Source organism: Gossypium raimondii, chromosome 9 (assembly GCF_025698545.1).
Source record: "Gossypium raimondii isolate GPD5lz chromosome 9, ASM2569854v1, whole genome shotgun sequence".
NCBI classification, from domain to species: Eukaryota; Viridiplantae; Streptophyta; class Magnoliopsida; order Malvales; family Malvaceae; genus Gossypium; species Gossypium raimondii.
The window spans coordinates 29,159,770-29,183,281 of record NC_068573.1 but is presented as its reverse complement, the minus strand read 5'-3'; the positions used below and the strand labels follow the sequence as shown (position 1 = coordinate 29,183,281).

At 32.4% G+C, this 23,512-nt stretch overlaps 1 protein-coding gene and 1 long non-coding RNA gene across 2 annotated transcripts; one reads left to right on the top strand and one right to left on the bottom strand.

The window, feature by feature from the left end:
* The first annotated feature begins 774 nt into the window (after positions 1-774).
* On the top strand, positions 775-1,337 carry LOC128032658 (uncharacterized). The gene is made up of 2 exons (XR_008188907.1): positions 775-986; positions 1,081-1,337. It is a non-coding gene; the product is annotated as an uncharacterized LOC128032658 (long non-coding RNA).
* A 1,343-nt stretch (positions 1,338-2,680) lies between these two features.
* Positions 2,681-4,428, bottom strand: LOC105798882 (3-oxo-Delta(4,5)-steroid 5-beta-reductase). Its single transcript, XM_012629115.2, has one exon. It carries the CDS (start codon positions 4,321-4,323, stop codon positions 3,517-3,519), a length of 807 nt encoding a protein of 268 aa, XP_012484569.1. The 5' UTR covers positions 4,324-4,428; the 3' UTR covers positions 2,681-3,516.
* Positions 4,429-23,512: the final 19,084 nt, after the last annotated feature.

Genomic DNA, 23,512 nt, shown 5'->3' with positions numbered 1-23,512 from the left:
TGTTTAGGTTGTCATTACTCGTTATTTAATAAGGTTTTATTGCCAACACGTCAAAATGTTATCTTGCTCGGCTGGTAACACTCATCTCTTACTTAGCCGGATTGCCCCCACTGTAATCTTCAAAGTTCAATCCGCTGTGATCTTTAAGGTTAAGTCCGCTGTAATTTTAGGACATAAAATTCGGGCCATCTTCTTCCCACTGAGTATAAGATCTGGCTCTTTCTTAGTCCTCTCCCACTATAATTCAGGCATATAGAATCTGAATCTTTTTGGCTTTACCCTTCCCAAGGTGTCGTACCAAATGTTTAGGCACAATTTTGGAACTTTCTCTTCCAAAAACCTCTTCTTATCACCCGGTGATCATTGCTTGTTTGTTTTTTGAAGCTTTGTCACCAACAAGACATTTCATCGTTTTGTTCAATCTATGCTTGGACAACAAAATCCGCCGTTAGAGAGGTAATAGAGCCAAACGGTAGAGCGACCACTTCGTAACAAAACGATAACGTAAGTGACTAAAACGTAACATTTCAAACATAAGTGACTAAAATGTAATCCGAGGCAAACAAAAGTGACTATTTTTGTAGTTTACCCATATATGTAATATAAATTAAGTTTTAATTAGAAATTATTTATTATTAAATTTATATATAATAGAATAAATTTTGATGGTTAAAAAGAAATGTTATAATATGTTATAATATATATATATATATATGTTGTGTTTGTTGTATTAAAAACAACTTTTAAAAAATTAATTCAGGAAAGTTTGTCAAATAATAAAAAATATTTTACGTAAAATCGTTGATTTCACCAAAAAAGAATACCACTTTAAAAAAAATCTAACTCGTTTTCTAAAAACCATTAATTCAACAAGCAACACCACCAATAATGCATTATATATAGTTGCCTGCTTCTTACGACCTATCATTATTGTTCCTGTCTCACATCCCTTTCTAGCTCTTCTTCTTTCCCTTCCCTTGTGTAAGGTAATGCCATAAATCCATCCTCATGATATGAATATAATATTCTTCATCGTTATTAATAAGTTAAGAATCAATGGCGTTTCTCTTGTTTTAACAGGTTTTAAAATGGCGGACTTCAAACATGCTGAAGACGACCACGAGGTACGATTCACTACCACACACTGTTTTCTTCTTCCAAAGACCCCCCCTGCCGGAACGCCGCTTGCAGTGAAGGCGGGCAGGGACTAAGTATTATTTTTATTACTACGTTTTCAAATAAGAAATATTTAAATTCCATGTTTTCACGAACAGAGCTGAGTCCCATACTGTTTTTTTTTAATAAGATTGATGAATGGATCAACGGTTCTGATGTTCCACGTGTGAGTGTATCCTAAGATAAACTCTCTTTTATTAGGTAATAAATTATTTAATTATATAAAAACCCTTAATTAATATTTTTACTATCGCTAAATCGATTCACTTTAATTAGAATTCATATTTATCAATTAATAAATTATATTGCAATTTTTTTTATAAAATATTTTCAAACAAAATTATAACTATAGCCACCTATTATTATGAAAGAAAACTGTAACAGCTACCTTAAAATTTCCCTTCTAAAGAAACCACTTCAACAAAAAAAAAAAACCTTTAAATTTATTTAAATTAAAATAAAATCCGAAATTGGGAAAACTCTGAAAACGGCTATTTGTGATTTTGTTTGGTATGATTTATGGTCGCAAAGCAATTCAATTTGCAATCATATCTACTACATTTAGGGCCAGCCAAATCAACGGCTATAATCATGACACGACAGTTCGAAGGGATGACGTGTATTATGAGACATTATTTTCTGGAAATGGTGGCAGTGATTATACGTACTACAACAACCGCACGTTTATATGGTGCTAGTTAACCTGTCACCCAATCTCACGCCATCCTTTCCTATTTTTTACCCTTTTTTTTTAATTATAATTGATAAATAGTGTTTTAAATAGCTATAATCATAAATTTAATCTGTTTAATTTTTTTGGTCAATTTTACTCTTATTCTTTTGTTGAACTTAGTTAATCCTCAACCTTATAAAAGAAGTTTAATTTGACCATAAACCTTTTAAAAAGAGTTAATTTATTTTTTAACGAAAATATTGATTAAAATATTAAATTCTTAAACATAAGAATCTACTTATACTTGATGCTTTTATGAACTTTTTAATTGTTTTATTTTAAATTATTTGTTGGCATGACATATAAGACAAATAATATCATATTAGTATATAATACACATGAATTGTCATGTAGGTTGCCACGCCAATATCATTAAAAAATTAATGCTTTAGTCAACATTTTCATTGAAAGTGTTGTGTGATTCTTTTGAAAAGTTAGTGGTCAAATTTAACTAAAAAAATAAGAACCAAATTAATATAAACCTTAAAAGCTAAATATATTCATAGCTATTTAAATATCTAATAAAAGTAAAATTTTGAGTTTTATCATATTAATAAAATAATATCTTTTGATATATATATATATATCCAAATACTTTATTTCTTTTGTTACTAACAACTTGATATAGTCGACAAAGACTGAGGTTTTAGATTTTAAAATTTTGAGTTTAATGGCCGTCATTTGTATCTCTCTCATCTTGTGGATTAATCCAGCTTTGGTCTAATTCTTCATCCGTATGTCTCAATTAAGGTCGGTCCATTTTGTCACACATTATTATTTAATCATACAAATAAATAAGTGTTAATATGTAATTTTAATTTTGAATAATATAGAAAATAAATAAAAAGTTGAAACCCCACAGTCAAGTTTGGCCAAAATAAAGAAGCTACAGTTTGAAAGTTGATCGTGACATTTGTTTTTTAGAATTCAAAAAAATAGTTGAATGCTGATTTATATTACAGGGAAAAGCAACGGCCAAGAAATATGGAGGCCTGGTGCCAAAGAAGCCGCCTTTAAATAAATAAATAATATTTGTTTTTGAAGGTTTAAATTAAAATAAATATATGTAGGGCCATGAACGTGCTTTCTTTGATTCCGCAGACTGGGCTCTGTGTAAGGTATTTGTCACATTTCAGATTTATATCTTCTCCAATTTATTTACAATAATTATCGTTTAATATTTAAATGATATATCATCTTCCTCATGCAATGCAATGATCAAAAATATAAGCGGGAAATTTTTATTGAGTTTGTGTCATGAGTTAATTGGACACTAGTTTAATTAAAAAAATATTAAAATATTTATTTTTTATAAAGTAATAAATATATCTATGAGGTTTTTGTTTTTTTCCCAAAATAAATTTAGAAGTTAATCACATAGTAGGATTTGAACCTAAGTGATTTGGATATCTCAAAATTTTGGTTTTACCCATTTCAACTAAACTTATCTATGGGTCGGGTCACCCGGCTCGGCCCGAAGGCCCACACGAAATGTGAGAGGATTTGGGTAAAAATATAGACCTAAAAAATAAACTTAGACAAAAAAAAGAGAGAGGCATGTTTAGAAAACGGGCCAGGCTTCAAGTAATATTTTTTTGGACCCGAGTTCAGCCTGACCCAAATTTGCTAAAAAAAATTGTCCTTTTTGTTGTTTTGCTGTTTTTTTGTTGTTTTCTCACTACTTTTGTTACTATTTCACTATTATGTTGTTCCCATGTGTACCGGCTACCTGGATATCGAAACGGTAAACCCTCGTATCGACATATCAATGCGTACACTGCTAATGTAAGTAGCGCGTTGTACACGCTTCTCGACGACGCGCCTATTATGATCGACGAGCGGTGCACAGAGTAGGTCAATGATGGCGCGTATGACTCCAAAAGATCTTCTAGCGCGTAGTAAAAGTTGGGGTAAGGCAAGCGGGGCAAATCCTCCCTAAACGGTGGTTCATGGGGTTCGAGACCCTGGCCCGATTCCGTCGGATTATGGATCGGACCCATGTAGTGTTGGGTACCTGTCTGAACCGTGACATGGCTGAGCCTTGAACCGGTTCCGTTGCCGCCCGGGCCGCTCTTCAAAACATCGAGAACGTTGGATAACATAGTTGCGTTAACTGTAACATTTACTTGTTCACTTTCACGAACTTGGATTGCCACCCAGAAAACATGGGTGACTTCGCCGGAGATTGGAGCGAGCGTATCAGCGGTGTTTCCGGCGTCGGTGGCATCAAAAGCGATGTATTTATCGAGGAGCGAGGAAGGGAACCAAGTTGGTATGGGACGTGAAGCAGAGCCATAAACTTTCCAAGGACCGCCGAGGGCACTGGGGCTCTTCAAGGCTTCAGCTAGGCTCAACCCCGCCATGCCGGTGACGCCGACGATGAGTGCAACAAACGGTTGGTGGGAATTGGCCATATTGGGAGGTTAGAGAGATAGAGTTGGAACAGTGAAAACAAAGTGTGGATCAAGAGACAACACATATATGAGATAACAATAATTGCTAATAGACAAATTAGTGCTAATGGGTTAGGTCGGTACGGTCAGTTCTTTCTTACTTAAATATATATATATATATATATATATATATATTTTTTTTTTTTTGACTTCAAAAGTACTTTTAAAAAAAAATGATGAAGAATGAACTGTTATTGGCTGAAATTTTTAGATTTTCAAAAGTACTTCTGAAAAGGAGCTAAAAAGGAGAAGCTAAATATTTTAGCTTTTCCTCTCCCAAAAACACTTTTGGTGTTTAATTACTTTTTCACCCCTCCAATAACATAGTATTTTTCTTTTTTTCTTAGTGTTTAATTACAACTGTGTTAAAATCATTAATTAAAAATAAAAAAATATTTTTAAAATATTAATTACAAATATTTAATGATTATATTTAAATATTTAAAATATAGTTTATATATTATAATTAAATTTTATAAATAATTAATATTTATTAATTAAAATATTTACAATTTATATTTTATATATTAAAATATTAACAACAAGTTATAATAATTTTTTATATTATTACTAAAATATAATAATATTAACTAATTTAAATATTATTTAAATACATATTTGTTACTTGATAATAACATGTCTAAAATGGACATTTTATTTCTCAAAAGCACTTTTTGACAGTAATGCTTAACACTCAAATTTTAAACCAAACTTTTCAAAAGCACTTCTCAAAATCACTTTTCCACGGCATTTTTCAAAAGCACTTTTCAAAAGCAATGAAGAACTGGCCCTTAGTGCTAATGAGCTAGGTCGGCGGGGCTAGATTCAGGTTAAATTAGTGCTAATCGGTTAGGTCGGGTGGGGTTAGATTCAGGTCAAGTATGATATTAACATAATTTATGTATATTTAAATTCAGTCTGGTCTGAAATATGAGTCTAAAAGTTTATCCAAATTCACTCGTAATTGTAAAAGATTAACTCAAACCCATTTTAGGCCCGCTTATATTATTTTTTAAATTTAAAAAATATATATATTATTTTATTTTAATATTTATTAAAAGTGTATATTTTTTTATTTATTGAAAGTTTTTATATAATCATCTTAACATTATTTTAATGTTTATATTAAAATAGTATTATATATTTAGTATATGTTTATTTTTAATGTGTTCTAAATTACATAATATTTTAAAATAACATAATATAAAATATTATAAACTTAAAAACGGATCGGGTCAAGCTTGAGCCTTGAATGTTCAAGCCCGAGGTTGACTCATATTTTAAACGGATCTAATTTTTTTACATAAGCCTAATTTGTGGATTTAACATTTTTACCAAAACTCTTTCAAATTTCAGATGAACCTTCATACCTGAACATATCAACCTACCTATGTAATATATACCACACATTAATATCCCTTGTCACGGTTAAACAATGACAGTAGGTAAGAAGAAATCAAAGAAAACAAATATATACTATTATTTATATTTGATTGAATTGTCGAAATGACTTTTATAAAGTAAGTAATTTGTATTATGAATATATTTTTGTTTTTTTATAATTGATACCAACGCTGGCAGGTGAGTATGGAGACGGGATATTTGAAATTAATATATCATAACAGCATGTATGCTATGCCAAAACAAATGCCTTCTGCTCTTTTCCTCTTTTGCTCTGTAGTACTTTAATTCCAGCTGTTCAATTCTTTGTTCTAGGTCATCAGGTGGTGTCATTTCATGAACATCTTTCCATCTTGATGTGTCTTCATGTATGTTTCTCCATGCTGGCGTGTCTTGAACTGCTTGGCTGCAATACATTGGATACTCTTGTGACCACTCCTTTGGATCTGGTATGTTGGAGTGATATTCTCTCAAAGTTTCTTTTAACTGTTCTTGGTAAGGTGTCTGTGGATTTCTTTGGACATCCCATGGTGCTAGCGAGTTTCCTGAGGGCCCTATTTTTGAGGGAATAATTTTGTTAATCTGGCATAAGTATTTTTGCAAATCCTTAAGATCATAAGGATTTTCATATACTTCTGAGAAATACATCTTGTGGATCCATGCACTAGGGAAGGCTCCTAGTTGTGTAGCTAGTCCATTTTGCATGAAATATTAAAGATAATCACTATCCATTGGACCCTTGTGTTCTTGAGGAATTCGAACATGATCATGTCAGCCCATTGTTCCAAAGGATAGAGCCATTCGAAAAAGTTTTCCAGATTTTTCATTTCAGGACTAATCTCATCTTGTATTGCCATCGTCAAGAAATGTTGGAGATCTGGAATAAAGAACTCAATTCCTATGTGGAATAGATGAGTTAAATACCAGAACATCCATTTCAATTCTTCAGGAAATTCACCAAATTGGAACTTTAGTGGATTAATGAATGGATAATCAGGGTGAAGTCTTAAAGGTTTTAAGAATAATCCTCCAAAATCTCGACAAACACTTAACTGGTATGAAAGCATCATGTTCATGGCTTCTTTGTGAAAACGTTTTTCTAAGATTAAACTTAGAACTTCTGGAGGATAATCAGGATGAGAATTTGGTTGACAAGGAATGGATAATGGTGAGGGTTGGTTTTGAGGATTTTTCTTTTTTCCTTTTCCTTTGGAGGATGAATGTTGGAACATAAAAACTTCAATTGGTTTGGAAATGGTGATTTCAGGTGGTCTGGTAAGAATGTCAGCAAGAACATTGGTTTTTCCTTTTATGTGAATGACATTAAAGGAAAACTTGGAAAACCATTCATCCCATCTGAGAAGTTGGGGGTGCGGTACTTCTTTCTGTTTGAATTTCAGCATTTTGAGGAAGGAAGACATGTCCATTTCAACAAGGAAATGATATCCAAGTAAATGGAATTCAAATTTGGAAATACCTTTTCTGACTGCAAGGATTTCTTTTAAAGTGGAGTGATAATGAATTTCAGCATCAGTGAATCTTCCAAAGCAATGTACGTTTCTTGCTGGATTTCTCCCATGGTCAAGTTGAGAATATTTTTGTTTTGCCTGTAAAGGTTTTGATTTATGGCTACCTGGAGAGGATCTGGAATAGATGCAACAACCGCTTGCTTCAAACTGTGATCCAATCCAAGGGCACAAAAAAGCTTTGTCATCACATAAAAATGCTTGGACAAATTTTTTTTCTTATAAGAGAAACATCTTCTTTTAAAGAACTCTTTTCTTTTTAGGGTTAACAGATCATTAGGATTTCCAATAAAATGATTATGGATAATCCTAATTGCTTGAGATAAATCCGTTAACAGTAAGAAGTGCATCTGGTTTGTTTGATCAATGGAATTCCACCAGTCTTTTAACATTTTTGTGAACAGTGAAACAAATTCAACCATGACGTTATAATAGCTTTCTTCATTCAACTTTCTGGTTTCAAGCCATGCATGGAATTCCTGTAGCCTTTCTGGCCATCTGTTTGTTGGAATGTCATCAAGAGTAAAGATCATCTTCCTTGTCGAAACATGGGATGCAGATATTACATTTGAAGGTTCTCCGGCTTCAGTGGTTTCTTCTTCTGACATTTCATCAATTTTGACATCTGGATGTGTTGTGGCCATTATTTTCGGGGTTTTTGAGTCTGTTTCTGCTTCAGAACAACTTGCTAATGTCTCTGAATCTTCTGAAACGGATTCTGAAGATTCTGATACCTCAACTGGGGATTCTAGAGATATTCCAGTTTCACTTAGAACAGATATCTTTGGGAGTATTTCTCTACCATAATCCCTTAAAAAGTTTGTCAAGGGATTTTTAGTAGACTGTTTCTCTTTCTGGATCATCAATGACTTTGATACCTGTTTAGGTGGAGATGGAAGAGGACTTTCCTGTTCATCTTCTTATTTTTCTACTGGTCTTTTCCCCAGAGCTTTTTCTTTTTGTTTCTTTTCTTCTATAAATTTCCTTTTTTCTTCCTCCTTTTGAGCCTTGATTTGTAAAAACAAATCATAAGTGCTTGGTTTTTTTTCTCTTCTGGTGGAGGAAAATCTATCTTCACGTTTCTGGATGATCTTGGTTTATCTAACTGACTTATCAAGGAAAATAATTCAATACCATTTTTTGGTGGTTGAGGAGATGGTATTTTCCCCGCTTCTAGAGCTTTGATATGTTCATTGAGTCTCTGAATTTCTTTTTCTCGTTGGGCCATATGAGAAAAGAAATCTTGTCCTGGAGCAGCTAGTTCAGTTGCAACCTCTTTAAGCCTTTTTTGAAAAAGCTTAATAAGATTCTTGATCACCTCGAAGTTTGCATCACTTGTCTATTCTATTTTTGAGACTTTAGTATCTATCTGACTGACTTTCTGGTCTATCTTTTTTAATGCAGAATTTTGGGCCAATGCATTTTCTGTCTGCCAATTCAAGGTGGCTTCCGCTGCTGCTATCTTCACTTGCTGGCCATCTGCATCTACTTGCAATTTTTAAGGAATCTTCGGAGCATGAAGATATTCCTTTCTTGAGAATTCTTCTAATGGTGGAAATTTTTGTTCACAAGAGGAAGTTGCCTCATACATTTGGACTTTTGGAATTTTTTGTGTAGGGGCGCAATTTTCTCTTCTTCTTGAGTGCACGACTGCAATTGGTTGTGCTTTTGGACCCATCAATTAATTCTTTTATAACATGGCTGTTTTAAAGGCTTAGCCAACCATCTTTGATTTGGGTCTTTCTTTGGTGGCGACGGTGGAGGTATATGGGGTTGATCCTGGATCTTAAGAGGCTGTGGTTTTGGTTTCCTTGTAGAATAATCTACAAGGTAAACATATTTACCATTGTCTTCTCCTAAGGGACCAATGTCTGGATCTCCGTTCATCCATCGCTCATAAAACTCTGTCTGAGTTGATTTTTTACGGTTTTTCTTCCTGCGATTCTTCTGGATTTCTTCATCTATATCCTCAAAGGCTGCGTTTTGACATCCACCACAAGAACAATTTATATCCTAAGGACAGTGTCCTGAGGGATCTTTGAAAATATACGAAGGCTTCCCATCGGGCTGGAAACTCTGTATGATTGGTGCTTCTGGGCCAGGTTCTGGACTATCAGAGGGTATTGGTTGTAACATTATCTGAGTAGAAAAAATTGGAGGAGTCGGGAGTTACTTCAAATGGCTATGATCAAACTTGATCTCACTGGTTCCATCAGCCCTAGTGATAATCTGACTTTTTGTAGAACGGATCGGCTGGTCATGTTGGTGGACCTGTTCATAGTTAGTTACCCATTTTTTTGGCAAAAGCTTTAGCAGCTCCTGCTTGGGTATCTGTTTTGGGACATGAACACAGTGTGGCTCTTCTCTTGTGTTTACAGAGATGAGAAGATAATCTTCAGATCATTGGTTTGATAATTTGAACGCATGATCTTGGACTTTGTACGCTATCTGATAGTGAAGAGTCGCTGTAATTGCCGATTCAACCATCTCAGCTTCAATAATTTGGATCTGGACCTTAAGGGCATCCATCAGGTTGGGATCTTGTAAGGACATGGTAAAATTAGAAAACAGAGTTACCATGGCCATTCTTGAGCTTAGAATGGCGTCAACTATTCCGATGCAGGTAACTTGATAACGCTTGTATCTGGAGTCTAAAAGAGCAATTCTGGATACAACAGGTTTCCCTAAAATTGCATGATAGTTTAGAGCCAATCGAACTGTGCCAAAATGGATATGAAAGTATCCATGTTGACTCCATTCCTGAGGAAAATTTGGAGGAATTTCGAGAGTGACAAATTGTTCTTCTTGACCGCCATAAATAAGATTCTTATCAAACTTAGATGACTGTACATGCTCACGAACATTTTTTCTGCTGGTAGTAATCAAAGATTTTATGCTTTTAATGGGAGAGAAAACAGGCTTTTGGTATGTAGAATATGGATTTACAAGAGGCAAATCTGTGGCTTGAACTTTTTCTTCTTCAGTGAAGTACTCAACTTCATATAAAGAAGAAATTTTTCTAGCCGAGTGGGATTTTAAAGGAAAACTAGGTAAAGACAAATGCACTTTAGTGGTAGAAGTTTTAGGAGAATTCATTTCTGAAAAACACTCTCTTCCTTTCTGAATCTGGGTTTCTCATATGAAAGAAAATCTTGGAGTCGAGGCTTTGATACCAACGCTGGCAGGTGAGTATGGAGACGGGATATCTGAAATTAATAGATCATAACAGCAGGTATGCTATGCCAAAACAAACGCCTTCTCCTCTTTGGCCACTTAAAAAGGCACTGCCTTTTAGCTGTTAATACCGTTAATTTAGACTACTTCTCCAAACTCATCTGAGCTTAGTATTCCTGGTCTAAGCTTAATTTCTAATGTGCAGGATCCATTGTATGACAAGCACAGAGCATACTCTTAAATTCACGGGAGATTTTCTTTCACAGATATGCCATACTCAGGCAGGAAGAGATCAGAGAGATTTAGCAAGACATAATTTTTTAAAAACACTCTGAATATTTTATTTCTCAAACTATTTATATCTTACAACTAAGCTTCCCCGTTCCTTACATAGAGAAGGAAAGCTAGGTGAGCAGATAAGAAGGAATATGCTTTTCCTTTTAGTACAATGACTCATCACACCTTTTCTAAAAGGAAAGTAAAATAATTTACATAAGGACAAAGCAGATAAAAAGGAATCTGCTTTTAGTACAGTGACTCACCCTTAACTTTAAATAAAGACATATATCAGGACAAAACTCTTAGTCTTTAGTCATTATCATAGTCTGTACTTATGTCGGAGGTGATATTCAAATTTTCTACTTTTGTATCCACATAATCGTCTTTTACCATTCTCTTCTTCAAATAAGATAGCTCCCCAATACTTGTCACTGGCATCTGTTTGCAAAATTCATTTTCCTTTTGAAGGAATCTGCAAAGTTGGTAGATGAGCTAGCTTTTCTTTAAGGTTCTTGACTTCCAAGGTCTGCTTGTTTTTCCAACGAGGAGGATTCTTTTTTAACATTTTTCTTAAGGGATTTATAAATTTTGAGATCTTTGGGACAAGGTCTCTGAGATAGTTTACAATCCCTAAGAATTGCTAGACTTGTTTTTGGAAAAGTTTTTGGCTGGAAACTTTTTTAATTCTTCTGCAATGCTTGGCCCCTTTTTTGTTATTTTTGCTATTTATTTATTAAATTCATTAATTTAATATTACTATACTATCATTATTTTCCTTTTTCTATTTATATACTTGTCATTATTACCATATTATTAAATTAATTAGTTTTGCATTATTATTTCTATTATATTTTTATTTATTTACCTAAATATTTTAATTACATTTATTTTATTATATCATGTCATTTATTTATATCCTTTTATATAATTTAAAACTTTAGATTATTATATTATTTTTAATATCATCATCATTATTATTAATATTATTATTCTTAAATTGTTTTATACAATATTTATTTAATATTAGGTCTTTAGCTTAAAATTTTTAGTTTGTTATCCTTATTATTTGTCTTTTTTTTTGGCTCGTTTATTTTATTTTATTTTTGTTCTTTATATTATCGTTCACATTAATGCATTTATTGTTATTCTGCTATGCATATCAACACCGTACTTTATTTCTACCAATTTGTGTTACATTAATCATTACTAGACTAGTCCATGGGCCGGGCCCGAAAAAAATTTTGGCCCGCCTTTTAGGCCCGGGCCCGACCCGGCCTGAAATATGGGCCTAAAATTTTGCCCAGGCCCGGCCCGAGAAAAAAATAATAAGCCTGAGCCCGGCCCGATTTTTCATAAACACAAAAAAAAAATTTAAAAATTTAAAAATAAAAATAAAATATATATATATTTATTATATTCAGGCCGGGTCGGGCCGGGCTCGGGCCAAAAAAGTTGAGCCCGAGCCCGGCTCATTTTTTAAACGGGCCTCGTTTTTTTTGCCCAAGCCCATATTTCGGGCCTATATTTTTACCCGAACCCTTCCATATTTCGGGCTGGCCGTAGGGCCGGGCCGCCCGGCCCATGGACAGTTCTAATCATTACCCAATACATAAATTTTTTAAATAAGCGATATGTTGTATTTTGAGATTCGAAAAGTCATTCCCTGACTTACGGGGTTTCAATTTTCTCGATAAATCTGAATACACGAACCTTTTAAAACATAAGTTTTTTTAAATAATCTCAGAAATTAAAAAAGATTGTGTTTTAACTTACGGAATATGATTTTTTTTCTAAAACGAGATAATCAAATATCTTTTAAAATTAAAAAAAATTGTGTTTATTCTCGTTTCGGGGATTTAAGACATTGTGTCCTAATTCACGGGATATAATTCTTTTTTTCGATTGACGTGAAATACGCCCTTTTTCAAAAAAAATTCAATTAAGTGATATATTAACAAAGGATCGTATTTTAAATATTTTCAAAGTTTTCAATTTTCGACACTAAGACATTAATTGATCAATTAGGTACCAATTTTGGGCGTAACGAGGGTGCTAATCCTTCCTCGTATGTAACCGACTCCCGAACCCATTTCCTGGATTTTTGTAGACCGAAAATTGTTGTTTTAGTAAATCAAATCTTTTATTAAAACGATTAAATCACAAGGTGATCCGATCACACCTAATAAAAAGGATTGGTGGCGACTCCTATTTTTGTTTTCAAAATAAAAGTCAACCCCTTTAAAAAAAATGGTTTCGATAGGAGTTTTTCTTGAAAAAATCTCTAGATAAAATTTATAGGGCTTTAAAAGATTGACTATTTATAAAACTCTTTTTCCCTAATTGAAATAGGTTTTAGGAATTCATGTAGAATTAGGATTGGTTTAAATTAAGGACTAAATTAGGAAAAAACAATTTTTGGGTTGGGATAGTTGGAAAAATTCGGCACTTTTACGGGATAAAAATAAGAAAATAAAATATTTTGGTTGAAAGGTGTACAAAGGGTTTCAAACTTGGGACCTATGATTGACAACAAGCTTATTCTTGTTTTATCCTTAACAAAAAATAATTTTTAAGACATACTAAGTTCTTTACCCTATGCTTGAAAAAATAAAATCTAAATTTTATCATTATTTCTTCTAACACTATTTTTGGGATATGACAAATCTCTCTCCCTTAAAAAAATTCGTGCTCGAATTTTAACTTACCTTATCAAAACAAGTGAGGATATTGTTGACGAATCAACTCCTCAGGTTCCCATATTGTTTCTTTGGTTCCATGGTTTTTCCATAAAACTTAACTAAAGGAATTTGTTTATTTCTAAGAGTTTTATCCTCCCTATCTATTATTTTAATTAGTTATTTTTCAAAAGATAAGTCTGGTCAAAGCTCAATCTCTTCAATGGGAATGATATGGGAAGGATCAGTACGATAGAGTCGTAACATGGACACATGGAACACATTGTGGATTCGATCTAACTCAGGAGGTAGTTCAAGTTGGTAAGCCACTGAGCCAATTCACTTCTGTACTCGATAAGGACCATTAACTCAAGAGGAATAAAATTTGGTTGTCAGCATCTGAAGCTTGGTTGTATTGGTCCTTTCATGAGCCATCTCTAGCATTTCCAAGGCTTCATTGGCCTCAGTAAACTTTGAAATCCTTTTGAACTCTTGTGCATTTACCCCATGGGAAATAACATAAAGTGTTTTGGAGTTGATATTAACAACCCTTTCTTCTTCAGTAGTCCAGGTTACCTCAACATTAAGAGTTTCTACTCCTTCAATTTCAAGAAAGAGATGGGTCTATCCAATTAAAACAATCCTCTAGTTTCGATCATCTATTGATTTAATGAACGCGTTCTTCTTGGCTTTCCAATATGCATAATTTACTCTATCGAGCATAAGGGGTGTGAAACTGAAGATCTTTCCATTGCAAGCAAGTATATCAGCCAAGAAAATCAATATTTATGTTAAGTGAAAGGCTCTAATACCAATTGTAGAAATGATTTGGTACTTGTTTAGCAAACAAAAATTGTGGCTAAATTAGTGCCCATAGTTTCAACCACCAAACCAAAAGTACGAAAAAAATAAAGAAGGCCAAGATTGTTTACGCAATTCAACCTCAGTCTACTTCTACGGGGCCTTGCCCAGAGCAATGATCCAATATCTTTCTCACAGTATAACAAATTTATTTAAGTCCTAACACCAGTCTAACTTTCACCAATTTAGCGACCTCACCATTGTACAAAGACTAGATCACTCTCGCATTAAGATTCCTCGTCAAAGGCTTAGTCTTACAATCCAATAGATTCTCTTACTTATAAAAACAATGCAACATACATGTTCCTAACTTGAACAAATTTGTGCTCTCTTAAACTCTCGTTCTCTCTCGATTCACTTTAATCTAGACAAAACTTAACTTTATATACTACTTAAGTTTTGCTTACATAAGATTTATAGTCTAATCACTTTTCTATTAAATAAAGCTAAAAATAGAATAGGATAATAATTCCATAAGAGTCCCGATGTAATCCAATATCTTCAACTATAGAATGTGACTTTATTGATCTATAAGACCCAATCTTAAAGTCTTCGATTTCAGCTCAATTAGTCTTCATGTTTTGAGGTTTAACACATTCAAATACCTTCAAAAAGAGATAGCCCAATGTTTTTCTCCTAAAATTTGTCAACTCTGAAAATAGGTGAGGCTGACAATGAAACAATGTATGAAGTTGTGGCCTCTGTTTCAGCCACAGAAACAATCACATAAACTTTCATTGCCTTCAAATGTGTCAATAATATATAAAGTCGCGAGAATGGAAAAACTTTTGAACTGGCGAGGATATAATTTATTTTCCATCATATTACTAAATTCACATTTAAAAATAATTATAATATTTAATTTAGATTTATTAGATAAAAATTGAGATAAAATAAAAGTTGTGATAATTATACATTTAAAAATAAATAGAATTTAAATTACAATTATTATTTTAAAAATTGTGCTAATTTTAAAATGGAGTTATTACTTCAATATAACTCTAAGTAGAAAAGGTTATGATAATTATTATTGACAATTATTAGTTAAAAAAACTTTACGTAAAGAAAAGTTGTGCTCATTTTATTATTGTAAATAAAAGTTATTGCTTGAATAGAATTCTAAACATCTTAATTATCCTTTTATTACTATTAGATTTAATTATGTTAATTAGTTATTATTTTGAATAATGTTACTTTACATTAATTACACAAAGTAAAATTATATTGTATGTTGGATATGTTAAAAATGTTTTAATTATTTGTTGAAAGATTGTAGTTATAATATGAAAATTAATAAGTTATATATTTTAATTATACTAAAAATCAAATAATAAAATTATTTTTCGTTAATTATGGTAATTAAAAATAAAATATTTAAAAACTAATTAAATATTAAATGCATAAAATCACATGCAATAGATGTAACATTAGAACCTAGTAAATATTAAAGAAAATATTACATATATTAAAATTTAAAACATCACTTTTCGACCACATGAACGAATATTTGTAATAAGAACTAAGAAAATTTAATAATTAAACCTTTGTTTACCATTAATTTTCAAAATTGTTTTTCAAGTCAAGAACTTTTTAATCCAAAAGCATTAGTAGCTTTCCAAGTCAACTCAAAACGCTAAAAATTGTAGCTTTTGACTTTTCAAAATGTAACACCCCTAACCCATATCCGTCACCAGAACAAGGTTATGGAGCATTACTGGAGTTTACAGATTTAAAAATAGTTTACACATATCATTTACTATTCATAACCGAAATCAAACATATTCAATCATAATGTCTCTTGAATGGGCCCTCGAGACCTAATTTATGCTTTAGAAAAAAGTCGGGACTAAATCGGGAACTTAGAGAATTTTTTCGCAAAATCTCAAAATTTTTCTTAGGTACAGGGGACACACGCCCGTGTGGCTAGGTCGTGTGGCTCACACGGCCAGGTGACACGCCCATGTCCCAGGCCATGTGAGCATTCGATGTGAGGCACACAGCCGTGTCCCAGCCCATGTAACTCTCTGACTTAGGTCACACGGCCAGCCATACACCCGTGTGCCAGACCGAGTGGACAATTTAATTTTTGAAAATTAGGTGCAGGGGTCACACGGCCAAGTCACACGCCTATGTGCTAGGCCGTGTGACACACACGGTTGAGACACACGCCCGTGTCTCTACCCGTATAAGCAATTTGAAGTATTCTGTTTCTTAAATTTTAAGATGCAGGGGACACACGGCCAAACCACACGCCCATGCGCATGGCTGTGTGTCACACACGGCTGAGACACACACCCGTATGGACAAAATAAGACCATTTTCAAGCCTTATTTCTCACAAATTGCCTTCCACCTATAAAAACACTTAAACATGTTCACCAACCAATTCAAACAATTCAAATCAAGCCAAATTCATGTATTAAGTATGACATAATATCACCTATATGCATATTGGACTTAATGTGCTAACTCAATTTAACCATCAATATAACGATATGCTTTGCATCACTTAACCATTTCAAACACATACCAAGTATGATAAAGTTACACACAAATATATATACTTTTACTTCAAAATATAACTATTACAAGTCATTCCAATGGCTAGTTCCAACCAAAATATTTCCTCTTTATGCTTAACTTAGCTTATACATGCCATTATACCAAAATTTAGTTTGCTTTATATACTGAGAAGTCCAAGGGATAGTGTGATGTGTCTCCGACCAAGTTCCAACCTTCACGAGCTCTCGAGTACTATAAAACACAGGAAGTAAAACAGAGTAAGCATATTATTCTTAGTAAGTTCGTATAACAGAAAATTAACTTACCACTCATTTACATTTAAGATAAGCATACAAATTTCATCCAAAGAAATTTAGCAATTTTCCTAAACACATATAATCTCAAAAAACTTGTCAGTCATGTATTACATGTAAACATCAAGAATCAATGATGAGCTCATCATGTAATAACTTTCATATACATATGCTTTTCATATCATATTTTCATTTAACATGTGCATTTCCATAATAAATCATCTTACGTTCAGTTCAACCATGTTAGAACTTTATCCGTTAAATTTATTTGAAATATCGATGGATACACATGTAGTACACTCGAAGTGTACAAAATTGTAATCTGCCAACTAATATTCAGAGGTACCCATTAGGACACATAATTAGGAAGCACTCTCTCGAGCCATATAATAGGATGCTCATGTGAGCCATGTAACGGGAAGATTATCCGGGCTATAACAGGAAACTCATAAGAGTTTAAAACAGGAAGCTCGTTGAGCTTAACAAGTAACTCTGAAGAGTTATTATCAGGGAGCTCCAGATAGCTATATAATAGGAATTTCAAGCGAACCATATCATGAAGCACACAAAGAGCCTATATCAGGACGCTCATAAAGAGCTGCGGTATGTCCACATTATTTGCAGGATCCATACTGATCATATAACAGGACGCTCACAAAGAGCTGCAGTATGACTGCAACACATGTATGATCAATACCGACCGGGATGCTTACAGGAACCATGTAACGGAAAGCTCGAGAGGGCTTATAAGTGGATGCTCGTAAGAGCTATCATTTTTCTGCAACATGTGCAGGACCACAACCAATATGGGAAATCTTGTATCTATCGAATTTCATTTATTCAAATGGGGCTTAACTTTTATCGGGTATTATCGGATATGTAACTGATTTTCATACATAAGACATTTATACAATTCACACATATACAACATTCAATTCAAGCATATTAATATACATAATTTAGTTACATGAGCTTACATCGATAATTTTTCGTGTTCTTAGGCTACTACTCTAATATTTTTTGTTTTCCTCGATATAATTCTGAACTAGGTTTATCCGGATCTATATGAGTAAATTTCACTCATTTTAATAAAATTCACATTCAATTTTATCCAATTCACATCCTAGGTAAAATTATCATTTTGTCCCTACAATTTTAATAAATGACAATTTCGTCCCTAGGCTCGGAAAATGAAATTTATGCAATTTAATCCTTATTCCAAGTCTAACTAGATTTTTCATATAACATTTACAGCCAATATAATTCATAAAATTCAAAAAATTTTCATGAATTTTACATCTTTACAATTTAGTCCCTAAATCACAATTTCATCAAAATTTACTTTACAAAAGTTGTTTATCTATCAACTAGACCTGTCCATGGGCCGGGCGGCCCGCCCGAAATATAAGAGGGTTTGGGTAAAAATATAGGTCCGAAATATGGGCTTTGGCAAAAAAATGAGGCCCGTCGGGCTTCGAGCACCACTTTTTTGGTCCAGGCCCGGCCCGGCCCGAATATAATAAATATATATTTTATTTTTTAATTTTAAAATACTTTTTAAAATATTTTTATTTTTAAATTTTTAAAATAATTTTTTAATGTTTATTAAAAAAATGGGCCGGGCCGGGCTCGGGCTTATGATATTTTTCCCGAGCCGGGCCTGGGCAAAATTTCAGGCCCATATTTTGGGCTAGGTCGGGCCGGGCCCGGGCCTAGGAGGCGGGCCGAAAATTTTTTCCGGGCCCGGCCCATGGACAGGTTTTGTAACACCCCTAACCCGTATCCGTTGCCGAATTAGGGTTATGAGGCATTATCAAACATAGCACAGATCAAAACAGACATTTATTTAAATTCAAGCACTAAGCAAACTCGTATATATATATGGATCACATAATTAATTTAACGATGTGCAATAAAACATATTACAAGTGCTTAAGGCATAAAGATGTTCGAACCACTTGATTTAACATTAATGGCATCTATATACTTAAAACGCATCCCAACATATAACATTATATAGTATATATATATATATAAAACATAAATCAAAACATATATACATATATATATCATAAATTGAATATCAATTATTTTACTTCAATACTTAGCATATTAACCAACCGAACCATCTTATACCATTAAATAATTCAATGTAAATTCAAGCATAGTAATATTTCATCATAGCCAACCTATATAGTCAACATACAATCTAATACATCATAAACCCATTGTTTACCATTCATTAATCAAGTATATAAGCAACTTTGGTGCAACTCATAAGACCAAATAAACATATTTTATTTCAGAACGAATAATCAAACTAAACTATCATTCCATCTATAGTATAATTAACATTTCACCTAAATTTATTAACATATAAGTAAATCTAATTATCATGCCAACATGTATTTATTCGACCAACTCATTACAATTGCCATTATGACATATGCGTATATGAAAATACAAATATAATTTCAATTAACCTATCATGACCAACATTTATGTATTTCATCTATTCTTTCCACACCAATTCTTAATACAAAACATACATATCCATCAATTCAATATCATAGCACAACTGAAACTCATCCCTTAACCAATTTACAAAGATAAACACCACTTCAAATTAAGGTTAGATCATGATCAAATATACATTATGTTCTTTCATACTCTTTAGCGAATTGTTTAGTAAAAACTTACAAGCATTTTTACTATGTTTTAAACTTACTAATACAAACTAATTCAGAATTATTCATGATGTAACCAATCAAGACATAAAATCAAGTTACCAATCATACTAATTATCATTTATACAAATAGACTTATACCATGGTCGAATCACTGAAACCAAACACATTGAACATTCAACCTAGAATATATAAAACTAAGTTTAAACATAATGATCAAGCCATTTTTAATTAAACCGAATTTAAGCATGGGAATTAGACCATTAAAGCATATTCATTAATACCAAATTCAAAACAAAAAGAGATAAGCCATTTTCGCATGGCTTTTAATTACACATACACATTGATTTCAAAATCACCATTTTTAACTAAGTTATACATGCCATATATTTGAAAACAATTTAGCAAAATACCAAAAGGAGACACCGATAGTGTGATGAGCTTAGCTGACGATACCCGAACACGTAGCGATCTCCAAAATCTATACATCGAAACAATAATCCAACACATTGTAAGCTAATTTAGCTTAGTAAGTTACAAACAAATAACTCTACAATTTAACTTGATATCTAGAATAATATTTAACCAATTCATACTTCTAAATCATCTTACCTTTAACTTCCCATAGCATAATATAATTATTCACTTCATACTATGATTTAACAAAATCAATATAAATACTCAACTATAAGCATTTCTTCAAATTTAAGTACAAGGCCAAGTACCTTATACATTTTATTATCATAAAGTATAATGAATCATCTTAAATAAATATAACTCTAATTATAATCACCACCTAGGTTTGATACATATAAAAATTAATCTTGAATACCATCAAAATAATTATTACTCACTTTGTTACTCATGATTTCTCGATAAGTCAAATACTCGATATTAATAATCTTTCGAAAATATTTAATAAGTACGCACACTTAGTGCTTAATAATCACACTCGCACACTTAGTGCTTTACCATTATACTCGCACACTTAGTGCATTTCAATTAAACTCACACACTTAGTGCTAATCTCATTATCGTTTATTTTTATACTCGCACACTTAGTGTTGGGGGTCAACAACTCAATACGTCATATTTCAAAAATCGTATCACTACATATATATCAATTCAATTCAGCATAATTACATAGATGTTAAGATAATTTAAAACGACACAAATATGCATGCTTAATAACTTACCTCGGATGTTGTCGACAAATAGATCGGCTACTCAACTACCTTTGATTTCCCCCGATCTAAATCCGATTTCTTGGTTTCTTGATCTAAACATATTCAAATAAATCTCATTTAAACATATTTTCATTCAATTTAGTCTAAGAACACATAAATGGGAAAATTACATTTTTACCCCTAATATTTCACATTTTCACAATTTAGTCCTTTTTGCTCAAAACACAAAATACACAAAATTTGACTACACTCCTTAAGGGCCGAATATTCCTAGTATCCATACAAACCCACACATTTCATTTATTTCACATTTTAGCCCCTAAAAAAATTTATTTTTACAACTTAACCCTAATTACTCAAATTCATCAACAATTCAAAGACAAAACATGCTAATCTAACACATATATTTCATATTTCCTCAACTAACATCATAAAACTCAAACATTCATCAATGGCACATTTCAAAATCATCATCAATTCATAAAATTTAAACATGGGTTTTAAAGAACACAAAGCAACGATCTCAAAAACGTAAAAATTATCAAAAACCGAACAAAAGACTAACCTCAATCTAGTTCAACAATGGCTGAACCTTAGCCAAGCTTTTATCTTTTATTCTTTCTCTAGTTTTAAAGTGAAGAAAGATGATATGATAATGGCTTTGTTATTATCACTATTATTATTATAACATATATTATAATATTATCATTTTTTATTTTTAATGTATAAAAACCATATATTAAAACAATATGCCGTCCACTACTTATAGTATTGGATAAATTTCAACATAAGGCCTCCAAATTATAAAGACAACAATAATTAGGCACTTTCTTATTTAACCATCAAATTTTCATTTTACGCGATTAAGCCCCTTTTTATTAAATCGACACCCAAACAACAAAATTAATTTACGAAACTTTCACACATTTAAATTCACACATCATAAACACACAAAATAATGTTAAAATATTTTGCAAACTCGGATTTGTGGTCCCGAAACTACTATTCCGGTTAGGGTCAAAATTGGGCTGTTATAGGTTTACTATCAACAACCTTTAATTTTCTACCATAAATTTCAAAATTTCAGCACACTCATCCATGACAAAGTTTTAATACTTTGATAAATTTACAAATTAATCCCCAAAATAGGTAGATTAGGTTACTACGATCTCAAAAATATAAAAATTACTAAAAATTGGACAATAATGCTTACCCAATTAAGCCAATTTTGCTTCCTTGAACTATTTTCTTTTAGGTAGGGTTTCAATGAAAATAATTTGGGGAAGATGATGAAAAGATGATATTTTTTATTTAATTTAATTAACATATTTTAGTTTTCCATTTTTCAATTTAGTCCTTTTCTTTTCTTAAGTTTCTTAAGTTTCTATAGATGAATCATCATAATTATCTTCTAACTTCTCTTAATGGTCTATTTGCCTTATAAGGACCTCAAATTTTGAATTCCATAGCTATTTAATCCTTCTACCTACTAGAATTCAACTTTTGCTTTTTATGTAATTTGGTCCTTTCTATAATTAAACATGAAATCGGTAAAATTTTCTTATTGAAATTTTCATACGTCTTTCCTATAATAATGTAGACCATGCAATATTATTAAAATAAATTTTATTTCTGACTTGAATTTGTGGTCCCGAAACTACTGTTTTGATTTCACTAAAAACGGGCTGTTACAACTCTCCCGTTAAAGAATTTTCGTCCTCGAAAATCTTACCAGTAAAGAGGTTCGGATATTGTTTTCTCATTGTTTCCTCCGGTTCCCAAGTAGCTTTTTCTATTCCATGTCGTTCCCAAAGAACTTTCACTAAAGCTACCTTTTTATTTCTTAACTATTTCATTTCCCGTACAAGAATTTTGATCAGTTCTTCACTATAAGTCATGTCAGGCTGAATCTCAACTTCTGTCGGAGAAATAATATGTGAAGGATCTGACTAATACTATTGCAACATAGACACGTGGAAAACATTATGAATTTTATCAAGCTCTGGTGGTAATGGTAATCGGTATACAATAGGTCTGATTCTTTCGATAATCTCATATGGCCCAATGAACCGTGAGCTTACTTTTCTTTTACGACCAAACCGAAGAACTTTCTTCCAATATGAAACTTTCAGAAATACTTTGTCACCAACTTGGAATATATTTTTCCTAGTTACCTTCGAATTCCAGCACACAACACCGAAGCATATCTTCTAAAATCTGTATCACACGTTTGGATTGTCCATCAATCTGAGGATAGAATGCGATGCTAAAATGTAACTGTGTACCCAGAGCTTCTTGCAACTTATTCCAGAAGCGAGATGTAAACCAAGGATCATTGTCTGAAATAATAGGGACCGACACTCCATGCAGTCTGACAATCTCAGAAACATATAACTCTACTAATATATCTAGGGAGAAACCCATACGTACCGAAATAAAGTGTGCAAACTTCGTTAAACGATCAACTATTGCCCAAATAGCATATTTCTTTTTGGGGATAGGGGTAATCTCGATACAAAGTTAATGATAACTTTTTCCTATTTCC

Coding starts and splice junctions, on each gene's coding strand:
- LOC105798882 (XM_012629115.2), bottom strand. CDS start 4,323: ATGGCCAATTCCCACCAACCGTTTGTTGCACTCATCGTCGGCGTCACC.